Source organism: Rhipicephalus microplus, chromosome 2 (assembly GCF_043290135.1).
Source record: "Rhipicephalus microplus isolate Deutch F79 chromosome 2, USDA_Rmic, whole genome shotgun sequence".
Taxonomy (NCBI): Eukaryota; Metazoa; Arthropoda; class Arachnida; order Ixodida; family Ixodidae; genus Rhipicephalus; species Rhipicephalus microplus.
The window spans coordinates 87,664,865-87,685,210 of NC_134701.1; the positions used below are offsets into that span (position 1 = coordinate 87,664,865).

At 47.3% G+C, this 20,346-nt stretch overlaps 1 protein-coding gene across 1 annotated transcript; it reads left to right on the forward strand.

Annotated features, from left to right (window-relative positions):
- Positions 1-2,013: 2,013 nt before the first annotated feature.
- On the forward strand, positions 2,014-17,714 carry LOC142790268 (kelch-like protein 25). The gene is made up of 5 exons (XM_075885228.1): positions 2,014-2,485; positions 11,490-11,696; positions 15,631-15,833; positions 17,156-17,322; positions 17,641-17,714. The coding sequence occupies exons 1-5, from the start codon at positions 2,252-2,254 to the stop codon at positions 17,712-17,714; spliced, it is 885 nt and encodes a 294-aa protein (XP_075741343.1). The 5' UTR covers positions 2,014-2,251.
- The last annotated feature ends 2,632 nt before the right edge of the window (positions 17,715-20,346 follow it).

The window sequence follows — 20,346 nt, forward strand, 5'->3', positions numbered from 1 at the left end:
AAGTATTTCATGCTCAAGACTCAGCCACCAAGACCGCACAGCTAAAAGAAGGACTGTACCAGACAGCAAGCCAGGACTTGAAAACAAAGAAACAACGGGACGCAAAGGCAAGTATCCACTCAGAGGCATAGGAACTTGTCAGTTCTCTGGGCGAGATTCGACAGCGTCTTAGCCATACGGTTGAGGCTCTCGGAGGTAAAATACCAGCAGAAAGTAAGCGCGAAAAGAACAAACAAGCCACCAAGCCAGCTGCTAAGCCATTCCAGAATAAGCGACACAAGCTGTGTCAAGAAACTCTAGCCACTGCGAGCAACATGAAAGGAGGAAGGGCATTACAGAGTGCAGCTGCCTTCTACCGTGACTGCTACGTCACCTATACTAAGCTTGAACTGACTGACCGTTCAACTAGTACAGATGCGCGGCCTAAGGTTCAGAAGGAGAAGGAGGTTGTTCGTAAACCGGAGATGAAGGCGGAAAAGGTGAAGCACCTTAAAGAATGTGAAATGTGCCGTGCTTTTAAAACGGGCTCAGGAGAAGCGAAAATGTCACTAGGCTTTGAACAAGGAACAACAGATCAAGGTCAGTGGTGACTATAATTTGAAGAAGGCACCACAGTTGTGCGAGAAGCGGCAGCAAAAGAGGTGGACGAAGTGGTATTCGAGCACTGAGAACGTCAAGCAACGTCAGATAGAGTGCCGCCAGACACGTGCACTGAGAACATCAAGCAATGTCAGATTGAGTGCCACCAGAAACGTCGGGACAACATCAAGGCACGCAAAACAGGCCAAGCTTTAGACCAAGATGAAGAGCCTCAAAAAGAAAAACGCCATTGTTCCGCAATTTGTGGATCATGTAGATGTTTTGGTGACTTCGAGACTATAAGACCAAAACACAAAAAACAGGGTGGAATTAGACGTAAAATATCAATCGAACATTTTACAAATAATGGCCCCGTATCTGCATGTTAATCTGCAAGTGTCGTCTAAAGACGATAGTATTGTGTGTGAAGAGAGTGAACAAAACACTTATTTGATGTTCTGCGCAAGAAAATCGGTGAATGGTTTTCTGGAAGCGCTGAGTTAGATTGCCTCGAGCGTGCAGCGGAGGCCAACGAACGCATCAAGTCACGTCACGCGTGAGACATGAGCGCCATCTGGCAGTTTTCTTGGAAAAGGAAGCGCGTGGCTCTGAGACGGGTGTGCACACCCGTCTCTGAGGTGATAAGGTGTAGAAAGTAAGGCGATGGTTAGGTGCCACCACCGTCTCGTCTTTGCAAAGCGTTGAAAACACTCGCCTTTTCGTGCAAGCGTTGCATGGTCAGCGCCGCATGATAAGCGCTACGGTCCTTAAAAGTACTTATGTATGACTTTTCTAGTAAAATATGCACATGCAGAATACGTACGTGTTGCTATGGTGCCCTAGACTTGCGCAATAATTGCTTTTTATTTGACAATTGCACAAGTATGAACGGTTAATCTTGAGCAACATTGGTGGACGCTGCGGATTGGGTCGACCGTTTCGAATAGCCGACGCCGTTTGGAGTGGACAAACAGACAAATGTACAGACAGACAGACAGACAGACAGACAGACAGACAGACAGACAGACAGACAGACAGACAGACAGACAGACCAAAATTTTTGAAAGAAGGGTCGGAAGTGAGCCCCGCCGTGGTGGTCTAGTGGCTAAAGTACTCAGCTGCCAACCAGCAGGTTGCGGGATCTAATCCCGGCTGTGGCGGCTGCATTTCCGACGGAGGCAGAAATGTAGAGCCGTGCGCTCGGATTTGGGCGCACGTTGAAAAACACCGGGTGGTCGAAATTTATGGAGCCCTCCACTACGGCATCTCTCAAAATCATATAGAGGTTTTGGGGCGTTAAACCCCACATATAACGCAATCAGATATGAGACTGCCCGTAATCTGGCAACCTTATGCTACAAGTGGATCTAGTCGGGACCCCGTTTTGTAGTTGTTCCGAGGCGCGCGCGTGCACCATGACTGTATGGATGCCATAGCTCACGTTTATTAATGTCGTTTTCGTCATATAATCGCCTTGTCTACGTCGCCGAGGCCTCACAATAATTAACTGGGGTGAGATAAACACAGTGAAAAAATCTTGTTCATGTCCACCTTCTCTTGTGGCTCATTGAAAACATCAAACTATCACTTTAATAATGCCATTCATGAAACAGCCTGCTTAGTGGCCTAATTCTTGCAGTGGATATTAGTCATTATTGCGGACAAGACAAAGATGTCTCGTCACCGTGGTAGCTCGATTCCGAAAGAAGTCGTGTCTACAGGTGACTGCGTAGTTCGCACGGCTGATGGCGGCGTCTTCACGGTGCACCGAGCGCTGCTCGCAGCGAGTAGTGCTTACTTCAAAGGCGCGTTGAGCGAGGATGCCCCTGTTCCCAGCGAGGTGCAGCTAGATAACGTCTCGGCAGCCGTGTTTGAAGAACTGCTTTGCTTCCTGTACACCGACAACGTGAGTGGCCACCCATGATGGCTAGGCCAGAATTTTGTGGCGGCGCCTTTTGTGCTGCTTCCGTAATCATTATCAACGCTGCGAGCTGGCCGTGGGATGTCGGTGATAACGCTAATTGTTGGGCGTATGTACGCAACGAGCCCACGTACGCATCATGGCATACGGATGAGAAGTGCCCATGCGCAGTACATAACGTATCTATTCCAGGAATGCCTGCGTACGATAAAATAAAAAAAGAAAAACGCTGCACGCAAACGTAACGACATGTAGCGCAAGCAACACGATACTCTCGCGATACCTCAAATAAAAAAGAGCCAGATTGCAAGATAGTGCAAATTGTAAAAAAAAGTTTGGTTTGACTTGTGTGCTAGTTGCCGTAACCACGGCTGCTACCACACCATGACGCAAAGAAGCACTCGAAAACTGTTTCATTAGACACTTTTAGTTGGGCGTACGTAACGAGCCCACGTACGCAGCACTGCCACGGGACAGAACTGTGCATGTGCAGTATATAACATATCGATTCCAGAGATAAGCGCGTATGCCCGAAACGAGGTGCTGTGTACGTAACGCAATGCTTACTACGTTACGTTCTCGCGAGACCTCGAAGAAACCGGAACGAGAGTATGATGTGGCAGCAGGGGCGTTCGACGCAGACCGCAACAGAGGACCAGATGCAAGGCATGTGTACTTTGCAATGAAAGACGACGTTGTCATACCAGGCAAGGCAAATTCAAGCGGCGCGTTAAACAATCCTAATGATTTAGAAGGCCTGGCGTCTCACGAAAATGCTCCAGAATCGTCTTCGATAGGTTGTGTGCGGAAACCTGTCTCTCTCTGCGGCCTCGACGAATGAACCCGTAAATAAAATGGCATTCAGTGCACCCAGCAACGATGCTAAAGATCTACACAGCGAACGTCACGGCCTGACTTGTACGTTCGTGGCCCCTCCCTGGCAGGAGGGTGTGTTTCGTGCACATCACATGTAGAGACCACGTTATTACTGGGACAGCGGTAGTAGGACCTATAGCATGTATACTTCTAACGTTGGTGGCGCTGATAAGCATCCTTGCATCTCGCGCACCATCTATCTATTTGAGTGAAACGCGTCAAGGTACGTTAAGCTAAAAGTGTTGTCGCACGATTCTCTTGCTGCGTATGCAATGTAATTTTCACAGTGCAGGCAGCTTCTCCGTACGCCCAACTAAAAGTGTCTTTTTTTTTATTCCTATTATACGTCCATAGATGAACGAGGTGCCTCCCGGTACGGAAGATACGGTAAACTGGAAGTGTTGTTGAATGCTTCGCTTGCAACATACGCAAGGTATCGTGCTGCGTACGTATTGTTGCATACGACCCACTACAAGTGCCCAATAGGAATATTTAGTTGTACGCACGCAACGGTATACGTACGCAGCACGATGCGTTGCGTAGGCTGTGAGCGAAGCACTCAATTGCACATTTAGTTCACCGTATTGGCCGTACCAAGATGCGCTTCGTTCAACTGGGCGTATCAAATTACAGCGTTAGAGTAGCGTCATCGCGTGGTAATTGCCACTCGCATACTCGCAAATGAATCATTTGACCCACCATTTTACAATCTGTGCCATCTTGTAATAGGGCTGCTATTTAATTCGAGATCTCTCGAGCATGTGAAGTAGCTAGCTCTACAACTCGGTCCATTTGCACGTGGTGTTTTTTTTCTTTTTTTTCGGGCATACGCAAGCACCCGTTCAATGCAGAGGCTGCGCATGCGCCTCACCCTCCCGTAACCAAGCCGCGTACGTAGGGTCTTTACGTACACGCAACTAAAAGAGTTTAGTACTAGCGTAACGCAACGTGAATCAAAGGGACACTAAGGAGAAGAACTATTTTTTACGTGTTAGGAAATTGTGATTTCATAATATACCGAGAACCCCCTTCCTCGTCTTATGGCGGCAGGATGCTGCGTGAGCTAAAAAACATTCAGGAATAAGTGTACCTACCATAAAAATGATTACGCCCGCCATATTTGACTTGCGCGATATTGGCACAGAACAGCATCGACACAGACATCGGAACAGAACAGTGCAGAATGGAATTATCATCTTGAGGCTATGAAACATTCAAGATGATCATTCAGCAGGTCTCCACTGGATGTTCCGACCCTTCTTTTTGCCAGAACCTCCTATGCAATGGCGTTGTGTATCGCTGAAGAATGATGCCTGGTGGTCTGGAATTTTCGCTAGTTATCGCATAGCGCCCGCGTGCTACCATTCTTCAAAACCTACGTGATGCTCCGACTGTGCGCCACCATGGGCGTTTCACGCACCTATGACTGTGTAAGGCAGCGGTTATTTTGGCCTGGACGACATCTGTAATGTCCCTTATCGAGTCCTCATGGCTCCTCCGAACCATCTAGACAAGGCCGTGCTACTCAAGCCTCACAAAATGAGCACTATGATGAGCGACACCGCGATGTCAACTATCATGCTGAATCTCTTCCCTACTCTGGACACCAAATCGCGAAGGCTCGTTCGAGAAGTTCTTCGATCGCTGTACAGCGCTTTAAAAAGTTATCCGCAAGGACACCTACGTGAACTACCTCCTCATTGCCGCACATCCTAACACGTCTTTGGCTACACAACCTACTGATGTCGTTCACGTGACACGCCTAAAATTCTGCCAGTCCAGAATTACAATGGAGGCACCATGACGGCGCTTTGTCTGCCTGTAATGGTGTCACGAGGCATGGTGATGTTACGAGGCATGATGAATGAGCCGCCGTCGCAGACAAAGTTACGAAAAAGCCAGTTCACCGCGCGAAATCCTGGCGGCTATTTGATACACAGTTGCTTGTAAATATTGTAAATACTGTTGATTGATGACTGATTGATTGATTGATTTGTGAGGTTTATAGCCCCAAAACCACCATATGATTATGAGAGACGCCGTTGTGAAGGGCTCCGAAAACTTCGACCACTTGGGGTTCTTTAACGTGCACCCAAATCTGAGCACACGGGCTCAAACATTTCCGCCTCCATCGGAAATGCAGCCGCCGCAGCCAGTATTCAATCCCGCGACCTGCGGGTCAGCAGCCGAATACCTTAGCCACTTGACCACCGCGGCGGGGCACTGTAAATACTGTTATGTGTCACCTATTGGAGGATGAAAAGGTGAAAGACTAGGTGGTTCCTGCTATTGTCATATTGATTGTTTCTACGCCGATGACTCTGACTGTGTAAATGCTGTAATTACAGTATTTTCCTGTCATCTCCCTATAACATATTTTGTGTAAAATCTGGGGTATATCCGAAGCACATCACGGAACTTCACATCGCAGTAAGCGTCTTCTTGGGCAGACCATCATGTCGACAATCAGCTTCATCGATCCATTCCCCAGTATTCCGAATACACCCATCCACGTTGTTCTGACCCACCTCCGAGAACCTGGCCCCTTCAGCGGGACTGATAAAGTGTACGTGGAAAAGAAGCTAACCAACTACGAGTGTGCCAGCAAAACCAACCGATGGAATCCAACTTTGATGCTCGCAAACGTCAGCTACTACCTCAGGGGTACGGCCAGAGTATGGTTGGACACGACCGAGGAGGATCTGACCAGTTGGGATGTATGTAGACAAAATGAAGGACCTTTTCAAAAATTCCACTGATCTCCAACTATAAGCCCAGAAGGAACTCGCGTGCTGTGTCCGAACCTCGACGGAGCCATACATGTTGCACATACAACATGTCTTACTTTTTGTCGACAATTTGACGGCCAAATATCTCAAGCTGACAAAGTCAGCCACATTCTTAAAGGAGCTTTTCATTTGCTGATGCCTTTTATTTGCGTGTGTACCGGACTGCTTCACCATTTATGACATCATCAGGTGCCGACGGTTTGAAGAAGCAAGGAGCCGACGTGTCATGCAGCAATTCGTTCGGCTCCCGAACACTGCCGCCCCATCAGTGTGCGAAGACGTTGCACTCTAGCCGCCGCCCAGTACCGAAGACTTTTTGCATTTTGTGCGACGAGAGATCGAGGCTGCAATCCCATCTGCTCTCGAGGCTCGTTCTCACGAGGAAGCCCACCCGACAGTGTCACTAATCTAGGCCGTCGTGCGCGAAGAACTGCCTAATGCAAAATTCCAGCCCATATGTGCCCGAAGTGGTTCCGCAGTCTGCCCTTTGTCATACTACCGCCCAACCGACTTACTCTAGGTACCGTGAACTGAACCACTGGCGCACAGGTGGTGACAGGCCGATATGTTTTAACTGCAACGGGGTAGGGTGCGTTCCTCGCTATTGTCTCTATCGTTGGCCATTGTCTCCTCGTGCACCTTACCGTTGAGACGACTTTCGACTCTCCCCTTTGCGCGCCCACGAGGACCCCCTGTACAATAAAATACCCTAACATCAACCCCACCTTATGACTATTCGCCATACCCACAGACCCAGCGGCGTTCTCGGTCACCTATCACCGTCGCTCCCCTTCACCTTTCCTCGATTGTCCCTCCTCGCAAAACTGACCAGTGCAGCTCCAGAAAGTGATGCTGCGTTTACCTATCGACCCGGAAATCTTCTGTTAATTCTTGAAACTCGACAAAACCTCTTAGACGTAGATGAAGATGGCGTGCCTGTTTCAGCGCTCATTGACAGAATTGCCGAATTACCGGTCATGAGCGCTCACCTTTTTCGGCGTCTCCGTAAAGTCCTTACGCCCGCTCATCACCTGTCGTTCGTGTAGCTGATGGCGGTACACCTACCGTCCTTGGAATGTGTGTACTGCGCGTGTGAGCTTCAATGAACACAAGACCTCATTCTCTTCGCTGTTCTCGACGAGTGTCCCCATTACCTCATCATCGGCCATGGCCTACGACTTTCTCAGCACGCATTCTGGCCTTATCAGCCATTATTCTGGTTTGTTATAGTTGGAGTTTCCTGCTATACCTTACCTCACTACCACGTAATGTCCACGTTTATGCGTCATTCAGTTAGTTCGCTTGCACCCAGGTATCGTTACTTCTTCTCATTTAACGCAGACCCACAGTATAAGCAGCTTGCACGAACGGCGGCGGCGCTATGCACTGTGGGTGGACAGCCTTTTTTTTGTCAGAGGCGGCTGGATAGTGCAGCAGCGCCGTCACGTTTGCGAACGTTGGCGTAGCTTGCAAGCGTGATCGAGTGCGAGTGCAACGCAAATCTAACTCTAAGGAGTGTCGTGCACGATGTCAGCGTCACTGGTGGACTGCAATGCTGTACCAAAAAACATTGAGCGTTGTGAAGAAGAGGCGAGAATTTGCTGAGTGGATCCATTCACGCTTCGTGCGGGCGACTGTGTAAGTGACGTGTACTTGCGGCCGTCCGCCGACAGCTCCGATGGTCGCGAATTTATTGTTCTGACAACGAGTTTTATTACGCGGGAGTAGTTCGTTGAGAAAGGCCTTCGAGGGCCGCAACTTGGTGGCGAGTGACTGGGTGTAGGAGCCATGGGTGAAGAAAGTTGCCGCCAACACCGTGATCGTCGTCACTCCAGTAAGACATGTTAAACTGAGGAGCGCTCTTCCAGCGCACGTGAGCCGTGCGCCACGTAGAATAACAGCACAGTGAGAGGCGATCAGATTTCGCCATTCCCTGCCATGCCTGTGCATTGCACGGCAATGAACTCGCCATCACTCTTGCCCATGACAAGACACCGAAGGGAGGCTTGTTAACGCACTGAGAGTGGTTAACATGGAAAGAAACAAACATTAGCACCTACGGCAAAAAACTAATTTGTACGTCTTGCTTGACGATGATCACGGTGTCGGCAGTGACTTTTTGCACCCAAGGCTCTCACACACAGCCACTCGTCACAAAGTTGTTGCCCTCAAGGGCGCTTTTCATGGTTTCAACTACTCCCGGGTAACCAAACTCGTCGTCGTAGCGAGAAATTCATGAATATCGGAGCTGTCGACGCGCGTCCACAAGTACACGCCGCTTACACGCGGGCGACTGTGTAGTCGCCCGTGCGAAGCGTGAATGGCTCCGCTCAGCAAATTCTCGTCTCTTCTTGGTACCGCTCAAGGTCTTCTCGGTACAGTGTTGAGGCCCAGTCTTCCAGTGACACTGACATTGTGACACTCCTCGGAATTAACTTTGCGTCACGCTCTCACTCGATTACACCTGCAAGCTACGCCAACACTCGCAAACATGACAGCAGTGCTGCACTTTTTGACCACCGCTGACAAAAGAATGGTTCCTTACCCAGAGTACATAGCGTCACCGCCGTTCGTGAAAGCTCCCTATATGATGGCGACTACCTTCGGACTGCTGGCAAATTGCTGTCGATAAAAATAATCGCGAGAGTACTGCCTTTATTACCCCGGATGGTCTATACTAGTCATGTCCTTTGGTCTATGCAACGTGCCAGTAACGTTTTAGCGCATGACAGATTCCTTCTTACGGGGTTTCAAGTGGTCCACATGCCTCTGCTACCTCGACGAGTTTGTACTTTTCTCACCCATGTTCACAAGTCACCTGGAACACTTTTCGGCTGTTTTGCAAGTCTTTTATTACCACTGGTATTCTTCAATTCTTCAAAATGCCACTTTGGCAGCCGAAAAATTACCGTACTCGGCCATCTTGTTTACGCTGTGGAATATACGACCTAATCCAGAAAAAAAGTGCCATTAATGATTTCTCTCTTCTTTCTCTCTTCAAAGGACGTTCGCTCGTTTTTTTTGGCCTGTACTCATATTTTCACCGCTTTGTTAAAGATTTTGTGGCGATTGCAGAGCTTCTCTCATTCCTGCTGAAGAAGGACGTCCCTTTCTTGTGGGGACCTGATCAAGCGCCGGCCTTTTCTCATCTCGTCAACCCATCACGTCACCGCATGTGTTGACCCATTTTGACGGCTCTGCACCTGCCGTAATACGTACCGGTGGCAGTGGTCGTGGTATTAGCACTGTTGTCGGCCAAAATGAACGTTGTCACGGCTGCGTCATTGCTTACCCAATCGCCTTTTCTCCGTAGCTTAGCGGGACTATTCTCCGGGCTGTCGGGAAATTTCGTCCATATCTTTACAGCCGACTCTTCACCGTTGTAAGGGACCACTACGCCCTATGCTGGTTGTCTGCTCTCAAGAATCCCGCTAGTCTATTTGGGCGTTGGGCCCTACGACTTCAAGAGTACCCGTTCACTGTCGTCTACAAGTCTCGCCGCTTGCATCAGGACGCTGACTGCCTCTCCCATCATCCAGCCGACCCGCAAGACTCTTCAGTGAACGATACCATCCCATAGCTCTCTATAACTGACTTATTTACCAGTTCTGCTCCGCAATGCCGTGACCCGGCTTTCCACAAGATCATTGACCACCTCAACTCACTGCCTCTTCATTCCTATCTTTAGCTCTTCGTGCCACGCTATGACACCTTGCTTCGTCATAATTTGATAGCTGATGGTCCTGACTTCTTACTAGTGATTACGGCGCACCCCCCTTTGACTTTTCTGGCACAGCAGCTTCACGACTTGCCGATGGCAGGACACTTCGGCGTTTCTTGCGCCTACGGTCACAAAGCCATTGGTTCTACTGGTGAGGAATGTATAGATAAGTACGCCGTTACGCGAGCTGCTGCGACGTTTTTCAGCAGCGGAAGAAGTCAACACTTCCGCCTGCTGGCCGTCTTCCATACCTCGATGTTTATTATGAGTCGTTTCATCGGGTCGGCCTCAACTTGCTTGGTCTGTTCCCTACGTCTGTCGCGGAAAATCGATGGATATCTGTTTTCACGGGCTATGCCACACGGTTTGCAATTATTCGCGCACTTCCCACCAGCTGCACAACCAACGTAGTGGTCTTTTCGCTTCATAACGTCATTCTTCAGCACCGAGCACTGTGACAGCTCTTAATATACTGTGACAGGCAGTGTCTTACTAGGGTTATATATGATATTTAATGTATCGCTCGACCAAGAATAGGCTCAATACGGCCCACCAGCTGCAGACGAATGGCTTGACGGAGTAGATAAACCGAACCATTACAGACATGATGGCAATGTACCTGTCCGCCGACCACCAGGATTGGGACGAAGCGTTGCCCTTTGTAACGCTCACCTATAACGGTCGGCTATTCGCTTCATTTTCTTTTGTTTTGCCAAAATCCAAGGTTGCCTATAGAAACGCTGGTGTCTTTTTTGTCGTACCCACCTAGTGAATACGCTAGTGAAGCCAACGCCGACCATGCACGTAAACTTGCGCGTGTTTGGCTAACTGACTCGCAAGCAGGACAGCAATCTCGTTACGACAGCCATCACCGAAACGCCCCGTTTCTCCCAAGATATCTTGTCCTCCTGTGGTCTTCCGCATGCCGTGTTGCGCTTTCTGAGAAGCTACTGTTCCCGCACACCGGACCGTACCCTGTGCGCTATAACGTAACCGACATCACGTATGAAATTGAACTACTGTCTTCGCCCTTCGTCTACTTAACCCCGCACCGACATCGTTCACGTGGTCCGTCTTATCGTACACCGGACTCCACCAACGCACGTGTATGGTGACCACTTCAACTACTGTCTATCTCTGACTGCACCACATCGGTACCTTCGCTGCTGGAGGGTAATGTTATGTGCCACTTCATAGAGGTCGGAATAGGGAAGGACGAGGTAGTTCCTGGTCTCGCCATCTTAGTTGTTTCTATCCCAATTACAGTGACTGGTAAATATCGTAATTACAACCTTGTTCTGTTTTCTCCCCGCAACAATTTACTCGCTTGTACATCTCTATAGCGTATTCCTGATTCCTGTCCTGTGACACTCTTACAGAAAAATAACTTGTTTCGCATTACTTCTTTTTTGCAAAACAATCGCCTTCACGGGAATTTATATGATGGGATCGGGGCTGGGTCTCTAGGAAACCCCTGTCTACGTGCCTGGTGGTAATAGCCCAGCTATTATGTTAATGAAATTCACAGCACATACTTGTCCGTGGCTTCCATTCAATAGGGTTTGTAAGGCGAGTGCACCTCATGTGAGCCTTTCCCCTGCAGATGTGCTTAGGCAGCGACAACGTGCTACAGGTGCTCGAGGCTGCTGACTACTTGATGATGGACGATGCGCGGGACAGGAGCCTGCGGTACCTGATCTGGGACATGCGCGTAGAGAACTGCCTCGGCTTCGCTGCGCTGTTGAAGCCCCACTACTCGCCTTTCTTTCAGGAGGCACTCTTTAGATTCATACGAGAGCACTTCGATGAGGTGAGCGGCAAGACAGCTTTTCTCCTGTAGCATTGGTTTAAAGTTAATCTCAGCTAGCGGGTCGCAATCGCGAAGTTTAGTCCATCTTCTTGTCCTTACATGATTAAAGCGTGCCGTGTCTTTTGTTATGGTTCATTGAAAGAGTAAGTTTTTCTATTTTATTTCTTAGTTCAATATTCGCAAAGAAGACGATTGATTTGAGCTTGCGCTTTTGAGAAATACAAAAACGTACGAGTCTTCTCAGTGTAGGAAAGACGTGCCAATTTGAGAGTCGTATTTGTTTGATGAAGAAAATATTGATGAGAACTAACAGGCAATGGGACATGGAACGTACGGGGGTTGTTATTAGAAGTAACTGTATTACAATTGTGAAGGAAAAGGTGTATGAAAAGATATCTTGCCACCAGCTGGCATCGAATCTGCGACCTTCGAATGACGCATCAGATACCCTATCTTCGACGCGTGCGGTGTCTTATTTTTGAGACGGTAACAGGAAATATGTGTGTGCTTCTACGTGATATCTGCAATGTTAAAAAACAGCATTGTAGAAGTTTGTGCTTTTTCCCGGGAAATATTGGGTGTAAGCTAAACAGGGTTCTCACATGTGCTAATTAGTGGCACTTACATAATTTCAACTAGTATGTTCAGCCTTCGCGCATTTCAATTTTAATAATAAACGAAAACATTCACAAGTGCCATTTTTGTACACTGATAAATGTTAAAACAAAATGCGTCTACCTTTTCTTTTACGCTGACGATTTTCTCCTCCTTTACCACGACAGTAAGTACCTTTGCAGAAAAATGCAATGCTCTAAAATAGCATATAATAATGAAAAGTTGATATCTAAATAAACTTAAAAAGACACATTCATATAAAAACACTAAACTTATTGTGAAACCAATCTTCAGCACCAGCACAAGCTGAGTCTACTATTGAAACACCCTGCGAATTTGCAGCCGTAGCTTTAATTCTCACTGCGGTATAGCCAAACCTTGAAGGTCACTTTCACTGTCTCACCCCTTGTTAAAAAGCGTTGATGCATATTCACCCTTAGATAGCCGCACGTTTTAGCGATAGACACTCCATAAATGTGCAATGTTTTATTGCTGAGTAAAATTTTCCAGGCTTTATATTTCAGAAAAAAAGGCGAACTTTTTGATGTGGCGGTATTTGATAAATATTATTTTTGTTGTTACATGAACATGATTTATTCAATTCCAACTGTACTTATCTCTCAAAAAAAGAAAAAGAGCTGTCACAAAACGTTATGGCAATGAGCAGCTTGACGTGTTTACAGCCTTTTTGAACTCGTAACCCCAAGCTAAAAAAACCACTAGTACGATTTCCCATAAAGAAAAATTATTCATTGTAATGAACAAGTATCAGAGCCATATATACAAAAATAAGCCCATCATGATTTTTTATCACTGAAAGGTTTTCGCGCACTCGAAATTTGGTGATAGCCACCTTTTATCCAGTCCTTTATCCACCTTTTATCCAGTCTCACCACGCACGCTTTCGCGATGTGGCTCCTCTATTATCTTCCGACTCTGAACTCGCAAGTGAATTCTCGCCTCACGAACAGACATTCAATGAATAATATTCTGATACGGCACTTGGGGAATAGTCTACATTAGAAGAATCGTCGCTCGACTCGCTAGCAGCAGAACAACGGGCTCGCCTTCGCGTAGCATAAGCGAACTGCGTGAGCGAGCACACGGCAAAAAACTGTATGGTTGCGCGCCCGTCCGGAAAGCGAAACGAGTGAAAGAGCAAAAACAATCCTTTGTCGTATCGCCAATGAGACGGGGTTTGTTTTTTAAGGTGTCCCCTCAACAGGAAACGCAGCCACTACGAAATCGTTTGTGTAATTCTGCGCCGCGAGGAAACAGGTGTAATCGCGCCCTGGGAAACAATAACCGAGAAAGGCGGTCACCTTTCGAAAAATTAAAAACCACATCATCATCAGCATTGCGGGTGCGAGAAGCAATAACCACCCGTTAGATCAACCCGAAACCAGCCGAACCGCGTGCACTCGTTCGGATGTGGAAGTGAGCGCCGGTGCGCCGCTTTGGAAAAACAAACAACAAAAAGCATCGGCGCAAAAATCCCGAAGTGTGCTAGCACAAGCATGCACTCGAGTGTACGCTCCTCCGCGCACACTCAAAGTGTTTCAGACTACATCAGCACAGTTTCCCCATGGATAAACATACTTACATAAAGAGCGGACACTGCCGTAGTGAACTGTGGCCCAGCTACTGCTCTGGTTTTAGCGCCACGAGTGGTTGATCAGACCCGATAATGTCTTTAGTATAAATGAAATAACAAAATTACTTTCTTTCCGACGCTGGGATTGAAGCCGTACATTCATGCTTCGAAAGGCCGTGTACTTAATATTAGACTACACACCCATGCTTCTTCATTGATTGATTTGTGGGGTTTACGTCCCAAAACCACCATATGAATATAAGAGACGCTGTAGTGGAGGGCTCCGGAAATTTCGACCACCTCGGGTTCTTTAACGTGCACCCAAACCTGAGTACACGGACCTACAACATTTCCGCCTCCATGGGAAATGCAGCCGCCACAGCCGAGATTCGATCCCGCGACCTGCGGGTCAGAAGCTGAGTACCTTAGCCACTAGACCACAGTGGCGGGGCAATTCTACAAAGGGAATACTTGTACAGCACATCTAAACCGCATGAATGTGCCTTTTTGTGTAAAACAATGCACAAAGACAACACTTTCTAGTCATAATTTACTGTTTTTTGTTGCATGGCATTATATGTCCCCAGCGGGACATGATGTAGAGCGGACATGGAAAATTGCACAAATCAATTATGTTTATTTCCAGAAAATGAATGCCAAACCTGGCTATTCATTGTCCTTGCGAGGAGGCCAGAAATGTCTTTAACAATGTGAAAACAAGGATGGGTCCGCCATCCAGTGGTTGGTCAGGCCCTTTCTTGCTATGCCGCGAAAAGGCTCCAGTGGCCACTCTTTATATAGTATATATCTCCTTGGTTTCCCCGTGAAGCGCTACAAGTTCTACCAAGCTATATTATTTTGGAGCAAAGTAATGCCTATTTATATACAGTGGGGAGCCAGGGGCCACCGCGCATGCGCAAACTCTGGCGTAATTTTTTTTCGGTGCCCTCCGCCGACGAGTGGCCACTGGTCCGGCGATCGAAATGGTTCTGTGGACACCTGTACATTAATGCAACTCGATACGGGCGCACTTTGATGCTAGCATGGTATTGCTAATGTTCTCGGTGTACAATTTGGTCACTCGTATTTCCTTGCAATATAGCGTAAGCCATAGAGTTCCGCTGCTCAGGTATAAAGTGACTGTTTTGAAAATTTGTGACAAACTATAGGCTAAAGCGTCAAACAAGAAAAAACGCACTTTTGTGAATGCTATAAACTTTTACCTTTATGCTACTTCGTGCACAGTTATTATTATTTCGCAACGTTGTTTCTTGAAATAGTGGCTGCAACGTATAGAAATAGCAAAGATTAGGAGAGTTAACTTTTGACGAATGGTGAGGGAGCAATTGAAAATTAGTGTCGATTAGACATTAAGCCACTACATTTTGGAAAAGGTGTTCTAGGTTCAAACACCACCGCTGAGAACAAAGCTCATTTAGTTGTTCATTTACTTCGTTGCGGCGTTGAATATTTTACTTCACAGAGAGCTGGACGGAGGGCTTTCGCGTTGAGGCGGCGCGGAAATACACATTGAAAAGCCTGAGAACCTTTCTTTCTGTATGAGGGATCAAAGGCGCCGGATTGTGGTTACAGCGATTACAGTTGGTTGGGGACAGTTATTCTTCGCAACAGGTTGTGACATTCGTCGAAAGATGTTTTGCGCGCAGGGCAAGCTTTTCAGTAGAAAGAGGAATGTAGCGATCAGTTGCTTCTGGTCTCGTGCAGGTTTGGCGCCACAGCGATGAATTCCCGCACGTGAGCACGGATCTTCTCATCGAGCTGCTCGAGTCGGACGAGCTGAACGTGTGGAATGAAGCCGACCTGCTGCGCGCGATCGACCGTTGGTATTCTTCAGCGAAGCACGAAGACGGGCCATCTGCGCTTCTACAGCTGCTCCGATGCGTTCGCATCGGTCACTGCAGTCAGTCGTGAGTTGCATAGCTCTGACAGTACTAACGGGAGTTGCGAAAGTATTTTCGCCGACGCTCAAAACACCATGCACATAAAATCTGCTTCGGAGCATAAAATGTACTAGTCGAAGAAGGTGGGCGCTGTGCGGACTCAACAAACTGAGTGTTTTCCGTCCCAACCTGATGGATCACACAGTAAATCAGGCTGGATGGCGAATCAACGAAGCTGAATATACGCAGTGCTCAAAATATACCAAATAGGTTGCTGATCGCAGAGTTGTATGCATGCAGCGTTCAGGAATTCACAATCTCTATTTTCGAAAATATATATTTTTTGTGTAGTTTTCCTGTGCTTCTGGAAATGCTCCAAAGTACACGAATTTTCAACTGAATTTTTGCGCCTTTATAGAACATACGAATAGGCACGATATGGCAACCTCGTTTTTATTTTTTATCTGCATGCGATGAACGTACTAATCACGAGTGTATATTAAGCGCCAAGCATGTCTGACCAATCCTCTACCACTCTAAATCTATCTATCTATCTATCTATCTATCTATCTATCTATCTATCTATCTATCTATCTATCTATCTATCTATCTATCTATCTATCTATCTATCTATCTATCTATCTATCTATCTATCTATCTATCTATCTATCTATCTATCTATCTATCTATCTATCTATCTATCTATCTATCTATCTATCTATCTATCTATCTATCTATCTATCTATCTATCTATCTATCTATCTATCTATCTACAATGGTTACCGCATTGTGATTTGGTTGATTGTGTATATTAATGAACAACACAGTCAGCACTCGGCATATATCAAAATTGGTATGGTGTGGTATACGAATATAAATGGCATGGTGAAATCATTATATGACTGTTGTATGGCATGATTTACATGACGCAGTATTACTGCATGAGTGGCTGTTTGATCAAACGGATTTAAGCTACCACTATTACGTCGTGGCATGCGTGTATGACGAAAACAAATGACACGTCATGCGCTGCATTAGCATACACGTAGATGTGCTGCACATAGGTTATTCCTTACTGATGATTTAGATTCGTTACAACAATTAAAGTGAAACAGTTGACAATGACGGAAGCAGCGTAGCATAGCGAGGTTTTTCGTGCGTCCTTTTTTTATTGATTCGTGAAAACCATTTGCTATACAGTGACCTTAGCGATTGCTGGGGGCAACCATCCATTCAAAAACGAAACTGCGTGTCTTTTTCTTATTACGGTCTTGCGATTTGATAGACTGTGACGCATGATGATCGGGGGCGACGATGAAGAACTCTACCATACAGCGGCCGTTACGCAGGAGCCTGGAGGAAATCCGACAGCGATGTCCCGACTTGGTCCGCACCGAGGCGTACGAAAGGGCTGTCGTCGTATCTCTGCGGCGGGGTCGCTGTCCTTGCAGGCGCCCTCGTCTGGCTCAGCCCGGTGCTCCTTCGTCTACGGGAGGACAGGCTGCTGGGCGAGTTGGTATGTTATCTTCAAACGATTGTTCAAGCAAAATGCAGAGCCTTTGTCCGTGCTTTTTTTTGTATGTGAACGTGCCTTTCACTCACCACAATACATCATCTAAAGAGAAGGTCATGACGTCAGGTAGGAAGTAATTGTTAACAAGGTTTATACTCCAAAATGCTGTTATTTCGCAGAAAAATGTTTTTCATAAGTAAGTTGCTACCGTGTCGGGACACTTCATAAATAGACCGTTGAAAGCAAAAAGTAACAGCTTTCATTATTGAGTGAATGTCCGTGAGTGAACCAAACAAGCAATGCTTCTTTGGTTCCAAACAGTTGTTGCAAACCCAGGCCCAACACGAAACAAACCCAACAAGCACCCGAACTTGAGCCCACGAAAGAAGCAATGACAACGATGGCGATATTATGTTTGAGGATGAAGTTTGCTTGCCGGGCACATATAGAGGCTTTGGGCATTGTCGAGAGAGCCTCCGGGCGGACTTAGTAAACCCGAAGGCTCGGGGAAGGTTGACACAACCTGACTGCACATGCAAAGCGTGTTGAGGAAAGGACGAGCCGCCGTGCCAATGGCGAAGCCCACCCGTCGACCTCTTTGGACGTCTGAAGAGCTTTTCACAGGGCTCAGTGCAAGGAGATTATCAATATGCTCGTTTGCAAGGAGATGCTGGAGTCAAAAGCAATCCATGAGGGTCTTGATTGCAAGTTCGTAATTTTTCTCCGCTGGACAAATGCCTTCGGCAGCTCGCTTCGCGCTCCCGGTCAAGTAGGCGAGGAGGTACTGAATTTTTTTGATGCACGGTAGCTCGGTATTGTTGTGGATGGTAGCGTAGAGATGGTCCCAAAAGGACTGTCATCCACAAAGTCTACCATCAAAAGTTGGTATCTGGAGCTTGGGCAGTTGAACCGCAAGCGGACAGTGCGCTCTCACCTGCCATGGTGCTTCGTCGGAGCTGGAAAGTTCTAGGTTGCTCGGCCCGGGTTCAGTGGGTCGCGTCTGCACTGTGGATTCCTTCTCACGTTCCTGCAGCCTGAACTTGACTTGTGACACGGCGTAAAAAATCTTTCCGTTGTACTCGTCTGCTGTTTTCACTTCAGGATCTAGGTTTTCTTCATTCGTTGACGCCAGAATCACCTCGTCGAGTCTTGATAGTCTCGCTTCTGTATCCTTCAGGAAGTCCATGTGGCCGGTAATCTGGAAGGCGTCTGGATTCGGTTGCTGCAGCAGGTCCGGTAACATTGCTAGGGCTCGAGTGACACCAGCTCTGATCAAGCCGCGCTTCTTCCGAAGATGGTCAGCGGTCGCCATGGTCGTGACGTTCAGAGCAGTCTCCGAAGGGGCGTATTCCCGGTTTTGTGCACCAAATGTTGAGGAAAGGACGAGCCAAGGTGCCCATGGCGAAGCCCACCCGTCGACCTCTTCTTTATTCCGAATGCCGGTCTTATCTCCTAATGATGATAGTGACCATCTTCATCGTTCACACAATATTTAACAAAGCGCATATAAAAAAGCTGCCGCGTAGGGTTGGGAGTGTGCAGGAACACCACTTTAAAGTCTTTTTAGGCTTCCAAGATGGCCCCGCCGCACTGGTATAGTGACTATGGTACTCGGCTGCTGACCCACAGGGGACGGCATCGAGTCCTGGCTGGGGCGGCGGTATTTTTGATGAAGGCCAAAATGTTGCGAGCCCATGTGCTCAGATTAGGGTGCACGGTAAAGAAGCGCAGAGGGTCAAAATTTCCGTAGCCCTCCACTACGGTGTCTCTCATATTCACATGGTGTTTTTCGGTCGTTAAATCGCACAGATCAAAGGCTTCTAACTTCATCCGCCAGTGCAATCTCAGCCTGCCTAGAACCTAGCATTGTTGTTTAGGGTCGCGAATGCCCGGTTATTGCAGTCGCGACAACATTCATCAGTCATATTTTCGTATAAGTTATCAAGCATGCTGTAATATTCTTTGGGCCTCATCTTGCAAATAATCAATATCGTGAGCCTGACTACACCCACTCTAGGGCAGACAGAGGACTATCCCGTGGGTAACTTGGCTGCGACCACGCTATTGCCGCAGCTTTCTTGATCTGATCCACGCACAAAATTTCTTCGCACATAAACATTCTCAAGATTGTCCACGTATCGGCGTCCAGGCCCACTTGCGGTTTCCGGGTTTATTCCATATGGCATTGGTGAAAGTTGTGGTCATGGTTGTTGATCCTCATCGGTCTTGTCCTGATGGGTACGCGTGAAATTTTGGGCGCGGTGCAGGTAAATAGCAACGGCAACGCTTTCTTCACTGGTGACGTCCTTAAGCATGGCGTTAAGCCAAAGGTCTCCTTTGGCTCACCACCTTGGACGGTGTCATGTGCGTTGCTTGTGGTCTGCCACGTTCTAGGTAAACGTTATCTATAGAAGCAGCACGTACGAATTTTTACGTTAAACATTAACGACCTTGGCCAAGTCAGCGATGTTTTCACTCAAGCACCTGGTCAGGCCGTTTTTCTGCATGTAGTAAACAGTTGTCTTGCGATGGTTTGACTTCGCCTCGATGTATCGCAGAATATCTTCAGTTAGCTATGCCGTCAGTGAACTTCCTCTCTCAGCCTAAGAGCGTGTGGAGCACCAAATATAATAATAATAATAATAATAATAATAATAATAATAATAATAATAATAATACTAATAATAATAATAATAATAATAGAAGAAGAAGCCGAAGTGTGCGAACGCTTCCACTAGGCTCCTGTCAACATTTTTGCGACGCCACTTTGGGATTTCAACGTTATATTAGTGCAACGACTTCCAGAAGACAAAAGGACTCTGCCGAAACAAGTTTGGCGCAGTGAGTGCTTGCTTCTTGCATTTTATTTTGCCTCCGCCATCGTCGCTCGCCCGCCGACAGCTAGCCCTGACGAGTGTCTTCTTTGCTCTAACGTGGCGCGTGCTTGCTCGCACGCCCCGTAGCCGCTCTGTCTCGCTGAGCGATGGAGTACCAAGTGACAGGGGAAGACATTGACCCTGAGGAAAT

Excerpts from the sequence above, each read along its gene's own strand:
- LOC142790268 (XM_075885228.1), top strand. The coding sequence starts at position 2,252 with ATGTCTCGTCACCGTGGTAGCTCGATTCCGAAAGAAGTCGTGTCTACA. Across the intron at positions 2,486-11,489 it reads GCTTCCTGTACACCGACAAC|ATGTGCTTAGGCAGCGACAA; the intron begins GTGAGTGGCCAC and ends TTTCCCCTGCAG. Across the intron at positions 15,834-17,155 it reads ATCGGTCACTGCAGTCAGTC|GAGCCTGGAGGAAATCCGAC; the intron begins GTGAGTTGCATA and ends GCCGTTACGCAG.